The following is a 14,022-nucleotide window of genomic DNA, read 5'->3' on the forward strand; positions in this document are numbered from 1 at the left end:
ATTATTTCTCCGGCCGTTGCCCATTTGTGACTGTATGGTTGGATTGAGATATGCTCCTCTATTTGAACCATTGTACACCTCACTAGAAACCATACTGTTGCCCATATACTTCAGGTAATCTGTCATGATGATTGTAGTTTCTATTTTGCCCGTCTAAAATGGAACGACTTTGTGAAGGCCTGTTAAAAAAATGACCCCTCATTATAATTAATTGGGACTTCCTGTCTGTACTGTTCACTGTATAGCGGCTGTCGGCTGTAATTCTGCATACCCGAAAAAATTTGCAGTGTGGGTGTGTTGTTCATTGAAACTTCTTGGCTGGCGACCCGAAACCTGGGTATTTGTAGAAACCTGTTGCGCTTCTTTAAAGTTTCTTAACTCTGTTTACCACATCTTTGAGCACCCTGTTATATTTACCAACATGTCATCATGCACATTATTGCTATCTTGACTTTGCCTATTAGCTGTGTTCACTGCTACATTTGAAGTGGTTGGTAGTCTGTATGAAGATTAGGAACAAACTGACATCCCATCACTATCTTGAAGTTCTGATATGTCTTGACAGGTATTCTCATTACTTCTACTGTGTTGTGTGTTTTTAACTTCAGCTCCTACAGAAGTATTGAAAAATACAACCCCCTCATCGTCTGCTTGAGATAAACTGTCCATGGTAGCGTTCTGTTAGACTTGTGTTCGAATCTCTAAATTCTGTCTGTACTGTTAGGTAGAATTTCACCGCTGTGCACCAAGAAAGTGTTGCGCTCTGGCCGGCTTAGGTATCTCTAAGTTGAATTCTAAGGTCTCTGCTCAAGTTACTTCTGGACAAAGTAGGGGGGAGTGTGGCTCGAAATGGCTAAGCTAAATCGGAAGTTTCTACTTAAGGGTTTATTTACCTATACCTTTACTTAAACTATTTCTATTATAAGAAACACCAAGATTTAGTAAATTTAAACGTTATTATTTATTTCATTAGTATTTATCAAAATTATCATATGAATAATTAAAACTTTACTATCAAAATGTCAGCAAAACACATATGACATAAACAAAGTCCAAACAATAATTTAAGCAATGTAATATTTAAAATTTAATATGTGTTAAATTAGCTTAATGTATTTAAGCTCAAAATGCAAAATATATCTGTCAACAAGCCTTAGTTTAAACAATAAATTCCTACTTAAAAATGATAAAATTTTACTTTTAAATGACTGATAAAAGTTTTCTTATAAATGCAAAAGATAGAAAAAATCATTAAGTTGACTTACAATTGCAGAAAAAATGTTTACTTTCAAAAACTCAAGCTGAAGCTCAAAATCTCAGAAAACTTTTCTTTGGCTGAATTTACAGGAGCTTATATACTCCTCAGTTGCACACTTAAATTATGTGTGCACACACAGACTGACTGTGTGCACTCAATGAAACTCTGAACACAACCTAGAAATTGTGTGCAAAATGTACACAGCTCAATAAAGTGTACATGGAACAGCCTTGTATAATACAAGAAAAACTAAATTTAAATCAGAAAAATGAATTAAAGTTCCTCAAAAATTTACATAAATCAAAAGATTAAACCCTAAATAACATGACTGTCACCTTGGTATCTTTAATCTGCAGCTTATCTGTGAATAATTTACTTTAAAAATCGTTTGACAGCTTCAGAGTCTGACACTATTCTATATAGTTGCCATGGGTAACTACCCATAACGCAATTGGAAACAACATGGCTGCCTCCAGAGAGGGATGTGCTTTACAAGCACTTAAATTTGTAATTACTAAAAATGAAACAATACTGTAAAAGCAATATTAGTGCAGATTAATGCCAAAGTGAGTATAAAAATGATTTCCCTTAAAATTGTGTATTGACACTCTCTGTAATTACTAAAATCTTGATTAACTGGTGTTGACCTAGTTCTAAAAATAGCTTGTTTACCAAAAATAAATACGGGATGTATCAATATTTTCGTTTTAAAGTTATGAACTCGGGGTTGTTGACTCTTTTATAAGCTCGCCCGTGCTATCTCTAGGTGAGCTTTTAGGATTGTTAAAAGTCCGTCGTCTGTCGTCCGTTGTCCGTCGTCCCTTGTTCGATTTTATTCTAGTGGTTACAGTTTTACCTCAATCGTCATCAAATTTTGTCAAGATGCTTGTATAGGTAAAGCTCCGATGATTTCATGGGTCATCTCGGATGAAAAACTAGGTCACAGGAGCTAGCAATAGAAAAACCTTGTTAACATTACAGGAGCTAAAATTACAAACAACCTGGTTATCACTTTAACGGTCACATTTTTGCCTCAATCATCATCTAACTTTGTCAGGATTCTTGACTAGGTAATAGCTCGGATGAGTTTGAACATGGGTCATTTTGGATGAAAAACTAGGTCACAGGAGCTAAAAATTGAAAAACCTTTTTAAACGCTAGTGGTTACATTTTCGACTCAATTATCATCAAACCTAATCAGGATGCTTGTCTAGGTAATTGCTTAGAAGAGTTTGAACATGGGTCATATCGGATAAAAAAAATACTAGTAGGTCATAGGAGCTAAAAATAGAAAAACCTTGTTATCAATTTAGCGGTCACATTTTTGCCTCAATCACTATCAAACTTTGTCAAGATGCTTGTATAGGTAATAGCTCCAATGAATTCGAACATGGATGAAAATCTAGGTCACAGGAGCTAGAAATGGAGAAACTTTTTTAACACTCTTGTGCTCAAATTTCTGCCTCAATCATCATCAAACTTAATCAGGATGCTTGCCTAGGTAATTGCTCGAATAAATTGGAACGTGGGTCATCTCGGATGAAAAAACTAGGTCACAGGAGCTAAAAATAGAAACACCTCGTCAACACTCTAGTGCCTTCTGTTTTGATCCAAATACCCTGGAAATTGGTCTGAAAGTTTGTTTTGAAGACTTTTAGGATAAGTTTGAATATGGGTCACCTTGGATCAAAAACTAGCCCACACTGCTCAAATAACATTGTTAACAATCTAGTGGTCACACTTTTGACTTTATTTTCATCAAATTTGGTCAGGATGCTTGTCTAGGTAATTGCTCGGATGGTTTCGAACATGGGTTATCTCGGATGAAAAACTTGGTCTCAGGAGCTTAAAATAGAAAAACCTAGTGAAATCTCTAGTGGTCTCATTTTTGACTCAATCATCATCAAACTTAGTAAGGATGCTTGTCTTGTAATTGCTCAAATGAGTTTGAACATGGGTCATGTCGGATGAAAAATTAGGTCACAGGAGCTAAAACTATTGTTAACACTCTAGTGGCTACTGTTTTGATCCAAATATCCTGAAAATTGGTCTGAAAGTTTTGATAATTTCTAGGTCAAGTTCATATACTAACCTGTCATGAAACTTGGTCAGAATGCTTGTCAAGGTAATTTTTCGAATGAGTTCGATGTGTCATTTGAGCAATCTAGCGCCATCTTGTGTACTGTTCATCACAGCTAAGGACTTTAAAGATAATTAACTTCTTATCATGGCCACAATAATATATATTTTAAAAAAATGATGATGTTACACGCAAAGCTTTAATCAAATGTTTACTAAATTTCACATAAAGTCATAATTGAAAACAATTATATTCAAGAGTTATAAAAACAGGATATCGACCTCAAATGATGATTTTTATTACAAGTTATATGTTTCTAGATAATGCATCAAGCTATTTTGAAAATTGATATTGCATGTTATAGCGTAATGTGAGTGCCGCCAGTACATGATGGATAAATTTACTAATAGGGTTAAATCAATGGTAAAACTTACGTTTTATAACCGCGTCATATACAAAGTATGAATTTGAAGAACAGTCGGCAATTCGAACGGAACAAGGAACGAATGGGAATGTTAACTTTGTGATTTATGTGTAAATTTCATTTCGATCAAAACTTATGCACGCGATTTTCTATTTATTCTATTCTATTCTATTTATCAGTAATAACCAAACACGACCGAGTTGATCCAAATCCTTTAAATTCATTAGTCTAAAATTGTTCTATCGAAAGTCATCGTTTATTCTTTTACTATATTTATTCTCTGAATACAGACAACTTAAAATAAATTCTCACATATATCGTCGTAATATAACCCTTTGCAATGTATTCTACATGTATATTGATTCACATTTAAAATTTACTTTACAAATAAAATTAAAGGACCAATTTATTTATGTCCTTTTCAAAACAACACTTTGTTTGAGGCAGACGGCAAATATCACTTTTTTGTCTTACATGCAGTGAGATATTTTAAAAAGAAAGCATACACTATAAGTTTAATGTATTTGTGATGACCAACGCAAATGTTTTCTATCGTACAAGGTATGAAATTAAATATATTGTCCATATTCGGCATTTGATAAATCGTTACATTTTCACATTTGACACCTTTCCTTGTTTGTGATATAAGTGCCTTGTTATTTTCTTCGGACATTGATATACATTACAATGTATTTTCAATCTAACAATAATAAAGCATGAACTAATTTCCAAAATGTTCCTGCTTGCAGGCCTGTTTTTTACTTTAAAATGATGGACAAATTAAACGTAATGTGTTCATAGTTGTTTTCCTTGACACTATTTCAGACGTCGTAAACCAACTTATCAAGTTTTTTTAAAGATTCTTCAGATTATTTAAGTAAACTATGCAATAAATGTGAAATAATTTCTTTGAGATTGATCTTAAATTGATGCTTTCAACATTGTAAAATCTTATACCAAGTGAATTCATTTTGCATCCTATACACATATGTGACAAACTATCGACATGTGTGAAAAATAAAGTTAGTTAGAAGTGTTTCACGTAAAATCATGACAAAACAAGTAGGTCTTACTTTAACCAAAGTGCTAAACTAAAACCGATTTTAGTACAATAGGTCCTATTTTTCTCTTGAAGTTAAGCTTAAACTCAATGACAAAGCCATGGTGATTTTTTATTCAGTCAAGTGTTTGATTAACATAACGCTATGATTCCTTGTAATTGACCTGACCTTATTTGATCCACATTATTGTTAAACATACACATGATTGGGTTTCTTAATATTAATTAATCCTGTTACCCACCCCACAGCAAAATGCGATTTAAGTGTTTGAGAGTCACTCATAACAATATTTTTTTCGCATAAAATAAGAAAGTTCTATCAAAGATCCACTATGGTTTTTTTGTTTAATTGCAAAATTGGAATATGCGTGATAAAATCGTGTACCTTTTTGTTTTTTCTTTTTTCCTTTTCTTATTCATACAAATGTTCCTTATTCATTTTAAAAGTCTGGTTATACGAATACATTACAAAACATGTATAAAATGCTTTTACTACATTTTCAGTTAAAACAAAGCTGAAAATCGTTTAAATTATTAGCTCACTTGTGACAAAATGACATTGTGGGCTTTTGTGATCGAAATTTGACTGGCGTGTGTCCGGTGTGCGTACAGTGTGCGTTCGTCCGGGTCCGTCCGTCCGTCAGTGTGTCCGTAATTTTTTACTTTAAATGACCTCATAAAACACTAAACCAATTTCATCAAAACTTCAAGGGAATGTTTTTTTTTGTGCGGTCACCTTTAAATATTTTTGAGTGGATTGAACTTCATGCAGAACTTTGGTTGCCATGGCATCAAAAATGTTCTTTTGAAAACCCCAAAGAAATAGAATGAAATATCTTCTATTGCATGTCTACCATGTTTGTTTAAATAATAAAACAATTTTGCAACCATTAACTTTCCATAGCATAGAGGCTAAAGTATTTGACATGAAACATTGACAAATTAGCGTCTACTATGTTTGTTCAAATTTGGCCCCGGGGTCTAATTAAGCATCACCGTGAGCGCTCATTTATTGATTTTTTTACGAGATAATTATAGAAAAAACTTTAACATTTTTCTCTTCCATAAGTTTGAAGGCTAAAGGTTAAGATTTTAGCATGCAACTTGGCCTAGTGAACCTTTCCTTAATTTGCTCTGTTTATAGCCAAGGAGTCTTAGTTGGTTTATTGCGGGATTTTGCGTCACAGACATTCCTTGTAGGTATATACAAAAAAAAATATTTTCTCAAAAACCATAAAACAAGAGTTTGCATTCTTGAAATGTAGCATTGTCAGTGAACCTTTACCAAGTTAGTACAGATTATAGCTATATTCTTTATACTGGCCTTGCCTAACAGTGTCATATATTTTCGTTATATGTAAATATTGAAAACTCAACAACTCTTTATAACCATGACTTTATTTGATCATATATTTGGCATGAAAATTTTAATTAAGTTTGAATATTCAGTTAATCTCAATGATCTTACAGATAATTCAAAGGTTACTGTATATTAAGTGGCTTCCGTCTACCCTTAAATCATTAAGGCTGAAGTTTAGATATTAAGCATAAAATATTATCTAGTAGGCCTCTTCCAAGTTTGTTAAATAATAGCCCTCGAGTCTTTTTTGTCCCACGGGGTGGGACAAGGATTTCCCTAATTTGAAAAATTAAATTCTCAACCGCGTGACATATTTTGCTTTGTTTAAGCAGGACCATCTATGATTTTTAAAACATGCAAAATGGAATTTTGGCAATTGTTTTGCCTAGATTTAACCGGGCTAAAATTATGCAATTTGGACTTGTAGCACAATTCAGATACAAAATTTATCTTTGACTAAGATGTTGAGTATGAGTCAGTGACGTATATTAGTGATTACATTTTTATCTAAAATTTCATATTTTGATAATAGTTGACCTAGATTGACTTAGTCGAGCAATATATTGCCCTCTTGTTTAAAATGACAGCAAACATTGACGATATCAAAGCTGTTTTGTAAAGAAATGTCAAAAAATGGAATCCACTCTTTTTTGTCAATCAATGGACAATATAAGACTTGTCAAATAGTTTCCATTTAATTTGTATCATCATAAATTAATAAACAGTTAAAACAACTTAAAATTTCAATAATCCACTTCGTTAAATACGTAAAATTTTATCCAATTCATACCGTGTTACACTATTTTCAAAAGAATTATAGGTCACCGTTTTTTTAACAAGAAGACCAAGAGGGTCCGTGATAGCTCACTTAAGAAAAAGGTCAAAAGGTCAAAGTGGAGCCCTTTTCATTGCAGAAACACAATTTGAAAAACAGGAACAGCTTAATCTGAACCATTTTTTTTACATTACCACCAAAGGTATTTTTATGTCTAAGCTCTAGTTCTTTTGGATTTTCGCAATATATTGATTCAAGTTTTTAATATATACATGTTTATATAAGGACAATAAATGACCCCTTGGAGCTAGGCCAATTTTGACCCTATGACTTTATTTGAACAAACTTTGTATACATTCAAAATTAAAATATATGCATTCATTTCTTGTTGAAAAATTTGACTTTTTATTACCTTTTATTACCTCCCTTTATTTACATGAAATGATAAATTCGGTAATATCTGTATAACTAATGTTTTTCGGCACTTACAAATATATATAAAATTTCAATTAAAAGTGGTGATGCTGAACACTTAACACTTGTTAAATTCTTATAAATAATCAAGTTCAAGCAAACCAAATTCTGGAACACAATTTAACATTTGTAATAAAAAAAGCTAGATTCCGTATGTGAAAAACATAAGTATATACCATAAATGTAACATACAGTCTCCTTTTCTCGGAGAAACACTGTTTTCTACCGTTTGAAAAACATATGTTATTCTTGAGTATCCATATGAAAACCATGTGTCTGCACCATATATAAAACATACGGAATACTATGTTCATATGTTGTGCATATTTACCTGTGTTAATTGTTTGTTCTTTCTGTTTATGTTAGTCATTACAGACAATTTGAGATTTCTTTTTATTCTAGCACAATACATTAGCACTTTGAATGATTTTTAATTCCATCAAGTACCAATGTTTATGTAATTCATATATTTATATTGATAATGAATAGATACATGTACTTGGAATCATTACTGTAATATACATGTACATGTATATGTATAGTTATGATGAGACTGTATACTATTTATGTATTTGCATAGTTAAAATTATGATATTGTTTTTAAAGGGATTAGAATTGCATTTACATTTGAACATATAATACATGCATTGATTATTATGTTATAGGTCTATACCTATGTGTTGTAGCTGGCCAATAATTTACAATAAAGTTATAGGAATATTGTGAGAGGTGGCTTTGATTATATGTCTTCTTTTGAGACAGCTCTAATTGGTGGATTTTTTTTAAATGTATGTTTTTTCTGAACTTAAGATATCTGACAGGTAATACCTAGCCAGTATTTCTCACCCTGAGAAATGGCGGAAGAATTTCAATATAGCGGGATTTTATGGTTTAGAACTGTTCGCTATTTAGGGAAGCTAATGTGTAAGCGGCGGGATAGCTCATTTGGTAGAGCTGTGGGTTGGGGTATGGGGATAACAAGCTCGAGTCACGGTCACGCGAAACATTTTTCTCACCCTGAGAAATTAGAAGACGAGGTTTTGGGGATAAAGTCCCTGTCAGACTGTGATATTTCAATATCAATATGTGAATAATAATGGGAAGGAACGTTCTGTAAATATGTAGAATAAAATTACTCTAGCTCCGATAAGAACTTGGACTTTCTTAAATGAAACGAGGAGGAACTGGTAAGGAAGAAAAAACCCTGATTTCCATCATATGTCTCACGAACTTGATCTCGGATAGATTGGTATGCACATACGCACATGATTGCTTAATTGAATATCAAGACCTTTGCAATTATAGAGTAATTTAATCCTTAGCGTATGTAAAAAAGGATTCAATCTCAAATCTGCGTCGTGAATATTTAGCGGGCCGAACTTCGGTCTGAATATATAATGTTGAAATCACAGCATTATTCTTTGAATCTTTGTAAGAGACACTTTACATATTTTATATCCTTTAGATTCCCATGGAAATTTTCAAAATAATAAGACATTCGTCTAAACATTTCATTTGTTGTAATAATTCACAAATTCCAGACCCAAAAACACGAAACACGAAAGCAAACGAACTTTAAACGTTTCTGGGGATAGAAAACATACGGTTTCAAACACACGATAAACCAATAATGATTCACATTAACCATTAACGATATATGCTCGCAATGATGCAGTTTTGGGAAATGATTTTATCAAACGCACGTTGCACGATATACGCACACATAACATACGAACAACACACGGAAGAAAAGCGCTTTTTTGACAGCTGAAACGTTCACCCTACTGTAGTCACAATAAGACCAGTATCGAAATCATAATTTAAGCGTCGTTCAGTCAAGTTTGTTAAAAATAATACATGTTTAATTCATGGATCTTTATCAATTATTGTGGATTTTAATGTAAAGTTTAAATGTAAATTTTCACTCAATTGAATGTTCATAAAAAATGATGAAGGTAGAAAATTTTACATCTTGCAAGAATGTATGTAAATTAAATATTTTGCTTTCATATTTTTCATTAAGATTTTTATAAAAGTCATGTATCACTGGTAATTTCGGACTGGTTTTACTATTACTTAACAATTTACTTCTTTTCAGTTTTAAAATTTTTCAAGTAAATGAAAATTCTTCTCAAAGGTTTTCTAAATCTGGAATCCATTCAATTTCATAAATACCTAGCTTCCATTATATTGTCGTCTTAATGCAGCTCATGATACCTTATTTTTAATTACATGTCAAATTCTGCTTCATTTCTTGCTTCAAAGAATGGGTGGTAGCTTACATCAAACATTGAAAGAAGCCTTATATTCGAGTAAAAATGTGTATATGCAATTGTAACAGGTACACAGTTTATGAGCCCCAGGACTATGCTATAACTATTTTCAGCTATTTGCACAATTGCACTTTAAGATGATTTTTATAAATAACGAAGACTACTTACAGAAAATTTGCCTACTTTAAAGATACTGTATGTTTTAATTAAGATTGTAACCACACATAAGTGAAATTTTATAAATGTATATAATTATACTTTTTAAAACAATTTCTAACGTCGGAGAAAATGTAAAATATAGACTGCGAATATTTGTGCACATTGTATATAATCATTAAAATTTATGCATTTATTTCTTATTAAAAAAGGAATGAAGGTGACTCCCTCCCTGTATTATCATGAAAAGTAAATTCGGTAATATGTTTACTAATAATGTTTTTTGGAACTTACAACATTGATAAATCTTCCTTTGAGCATTATGTTTATGATATAAAACCATATAGAATTTAGTTACAGGATCTTGAAAATACTAAATAATGTTTTAATTAAATTGTTTTATTTGTTTTATTATTTAGATTGTTTAAACGTATCTTGTGGATCAACAAAACCGAATTTAACATGCATATCAAATGCATCAGAAAACAGATTTGAAGTAAACGCCAAAAAGAATGCTTGGCCATGGATGGCAGATCTTCGAACATTGGTACTTTCAGAATTTAAAAACATTTTAAACGTCTTCGCTGCTTGAATTAAAACATAATTATTTGGGGCGGTGTCATTTATAGAAATTAAGAAGTTAATTCAGTTGATCGATACTTTGTCACTTGATGTAATTTATATAAGACTAAATCTATTCTATGGAACAAACCTACTAAGTATAAGAATGCTTTTATTAGCTCACCAAAGCCGAAGGCTCAGGGTGAGCTTTTAGTATCATAGGGGGATACTCCGGCATCCGTCGTCCGTCGTCATGCGTCAACAATCGTCTTCTGCTTTAAAACTGCTTGGCAGATTTTCCAATATTTTGGTCTGTAACATCATTGTGACAGTCACACTTAAATTTGCTCATGTCAGTTAAATTGGCCTCTTGTAGGGGCAACAGAGCTAAAAATAGAAAAAAAACCTTTAAACATCTTCTACTACAGGACTAAAAGATGGCTGATCGCTAAACTTTGTCGGAAGCATTTTTGGAAAGTTTTTTTATCAAGTTTACTCATATTAATTTTATTTGCCCCTTGTATGGCATCTAATGCTAAAAATAGGAAAAAAACGTAACATGTCTTCTTCTAAAGAACTAATTGGTGGATGATCACCTAACTTTGTTTGTAGCATTCTTAGGTAGTCTTTAATCAAGTGTGCTCATATTAATTTGATTGGTCCCTTTTAGGGATCTCTAGGGCTAAAAATATAAAACCTTTAGACATCTTCTTCTACAGAACTAGTTAATGGATGATCACCAAACTTTGTCTGTAGCATTCTTGGGTAATCTTTTATCAAGTTTGGGGCCGCTAAAGCTAAAAATATAAAAAAAAATATCTTGAACATCATTGCTACTGAAATAATTGATGGATGATCATTCTTGTTTGTCTTTATGTAATTTGTCATTTTATAGCTCGACTTTTGTTTTTAAAAAGTAGAGGTATTGTTATAGTCCTGGGGGCGTTGCCGTTGCCATTGCCGTTGCCTTCCGCAAACTTGTACCTGGATCATAACCTTTTTAGTTATTGGTGTTTTGTTTTCATACTTGGCCACATCAACCCTTGGGACAAGATTTCAGTAGACTACACTAACCTTGACCTTCATTCATAAATGACATTGACCTTTTATGTCAAAAGTCCAAATTTTGCTTGTTCTTGCTGTTATTGGCTGTTACTTTGTTATTTGCAAATGGATTGTTTTCAAACTTGAACATAATAGTCCTTAAGGATAGCCCTTTGAAATGATTAGACAGACTATGACCTTCACTCATACATGACATTGACTTTGAAGGTCAATTTATTAAAGTTTTTGTTTTTATTGGCTGAAACTTTGTTATTTCTTCAACTTTGAACAGAATAATCTTCAAGAATAACCCTTTAAACTAGCTACACAAACTTTGACCTTCACTCATAATTGACCTTGACTTTGATTGTCAAATTATTGAAATTTTCAATTTTCTGGCTGAACCTAGCTTTAACTTGGCTATTATTGAATGGTATGACTTCATATTATAAGAAACTTTCTTAAGGACAAGTTTGTCATGTTTATCAAACACAAATTGACTTGGGCTATTTAATGACCTTGACCTTGAAGGTTAAATTACAGAAGTCTCACAGATTTAGTACCATATATATTTATTGGTGTGTATGTATATAACCGATTAAATTTGTAAAAAGTAAACTTTTAGATTTGTTCAAACATTTCTTTGTTTTCTTTTAGAAAAAGTCAAAAAATCGACCGTTGCCTTCGCCCGGTGGTGGCTCTTGTTATTCGTTGTGCTATTTTAATATCGGTTTCAATTATTTCTATGCAGAATCACATTTTGCAAACTTGGTTATCACTTGTTGAAAATAATTTTGCACTGTTTCATGCAATGTATGTAAAGTTGTTTTCATGTTCACTGAATACATTTCATCAAAACAACCTATTGCCTTTTTCCTCTATGTATTAAAGCTACAATGTTTCCCATTTCTATTAAAGAATAAGATAATTAACCTGAAATGTTTACTTTCTGGTTGAGTTGACTAGTATACCTGTGTTATCTTAAATGAATATTGACCGGTGGTGTCATCCTGACAAACAGTATACATGTATATCTAAATACTGAGATTATGTAATTATCAAAGTTTTAAGATAAGTAAAAGAGAGAAAGATCGCAATTTTGAAAAACAGCCATAGGCAAATTTTATCACAAGTTAATGGATGGACCATCACAACACTTGGTTCCTATCATTTTTACTATAACAAAAAAAAACAATCAGTGTCGGGAAACCTTACAACTAGAGAGGTAAGTTGAAGTTGGCCTGGACTTGTCTTTCTACAAGTTTATTTGTAAAAAATATTTCTGTAATCATTGGAAAGCAGTTGTTACTTGTGAGCGATTCAGGGCCATCATGCCTCTCTTGTGTTCTTTTGGAAAGAAAATTTTAATACAATTTAATAATTCTATATAGTACACATAACTTGAAAGCCTGGATTAAGCGTATTTTCAAGTATTGTTTAAGACATCATCTTGATAACAATGTTGCAGCAACACTTCTGAAGTGGTAAAGAAACAATAAACTATGCTGTTCTTATTTCTTTTATTTATTTGTTAATTAAAAGATTTCACAAATTGTAACAACAACATTATATGGAAATCAGCTTCTTTGTCTTTCTGGTCCTCAAAATGTATTTGAAATCCAAGTACCAATGAAGCTTGAATCTTAACAATTATGACGCCCCACAATAAATACACATATCTTTGCTAAGTTCTAGAGTTATTTCCTTGTGATTATTTTGCAAATTAGTTTTTCGGAAACATAGGTTATCAACTTCTAATTTTTACAGATACATAAATGTCACTTGGGATTAAACAATGTAAAAAAAATATAAGAAGGATTTTTAACATAAATACATACAAAATAGTGCACTTATATAATTAGTAATGCCAAAAAAATACACCACACCACAAGTATTTAGATTTTATGCCACATTAATCAACAAATCGAACAATCAATCATTTTGCTACATAAATGGTAAAGGCATGTTGTTAATTTAAGCAATCAAGTTTTATTTATTTGCAGCACAGCCACCAGTGCGGGGGCTCTGTGATAAATGACCAGTGGATCCTTACGGCTGCTCATTGCTTCGATGACACCAGTGTTACAAAAGTTCACTTGGGTGAGTTCTTTAAATGAAAGCATGTATACATACACATTTTAAACTTCATGGGTACTTAACGTTTAGTGTACAAAATGCCCGTACTCTTACGGCGTATTCTAAAGTCTCATCAATAGTGAATACATGTGCAACAGTACGCATTATTTTGTTTGATTTGTTTGATTAAGCTTTACGTCACACCGACACAGTAACAATACGCATGATCATACACTAGTATGTGTCTATATTTGAAGAGAAACAAAAATATTAGACAAAAAGTCATAACAGATATCCTTAGATACAGAAAACAACATTATTAAAATAATAATTAATAATATATTTAATTACATTATACATATAATAAATATATGTATAGGTATAAAATATGTTCATATATCAATTGATGTAACAAGTCTTTCTTAGGAATGACCAACACATTAAACGACGACATATATATATATATATATATATATTATAT

General features: G+C 31.9%; 1 protein-coding gene across 1 annotated transcript in view; it reads left to right on the forward strand.

Annotated features, from left to right (window-relative positions):
• The window catches only part of LOC132758465 (uncharacterized), a 70,206-nt gene that overhangs the window by 18,707 nt on the left and 37,477 nt on the right, over positions 1 to 14,022 (forward strand). The window contains exons 10-11 of the mRNA XM_060750140.1: positions 10,280 to 10,407; positions 13,469 to 13,565. Of these exons, the coding sequence (XP_060606123.1) occupies positions 10,280 to 10,407; positions 13,469 to 13,565 (225 nt within the window). The remainder of the gene's footprint in view (positions 1 to 10,279; positions 10,408 to 13,468; positions 13,566 to 14,022) is intronic.

The sequence above is a fragment of the Ruditapes philippinarum genome, unplaced genomic scaffold (assembly GCF_026571515.1).
Source record: "Ruditapes philippinarum isolate M1 unplaced genomic scaffold, ASM2657151v2 ctg4613_1_1_1_1, whole genome shotgun sequence".
NCBI classification, from domain to species: domain Eukaryota; kingdom Metazoa; phylum Mollusca; class Bivalvia; order Venerida; family Veneridae; genus Ruditapes; species Ruditapes philippinarum.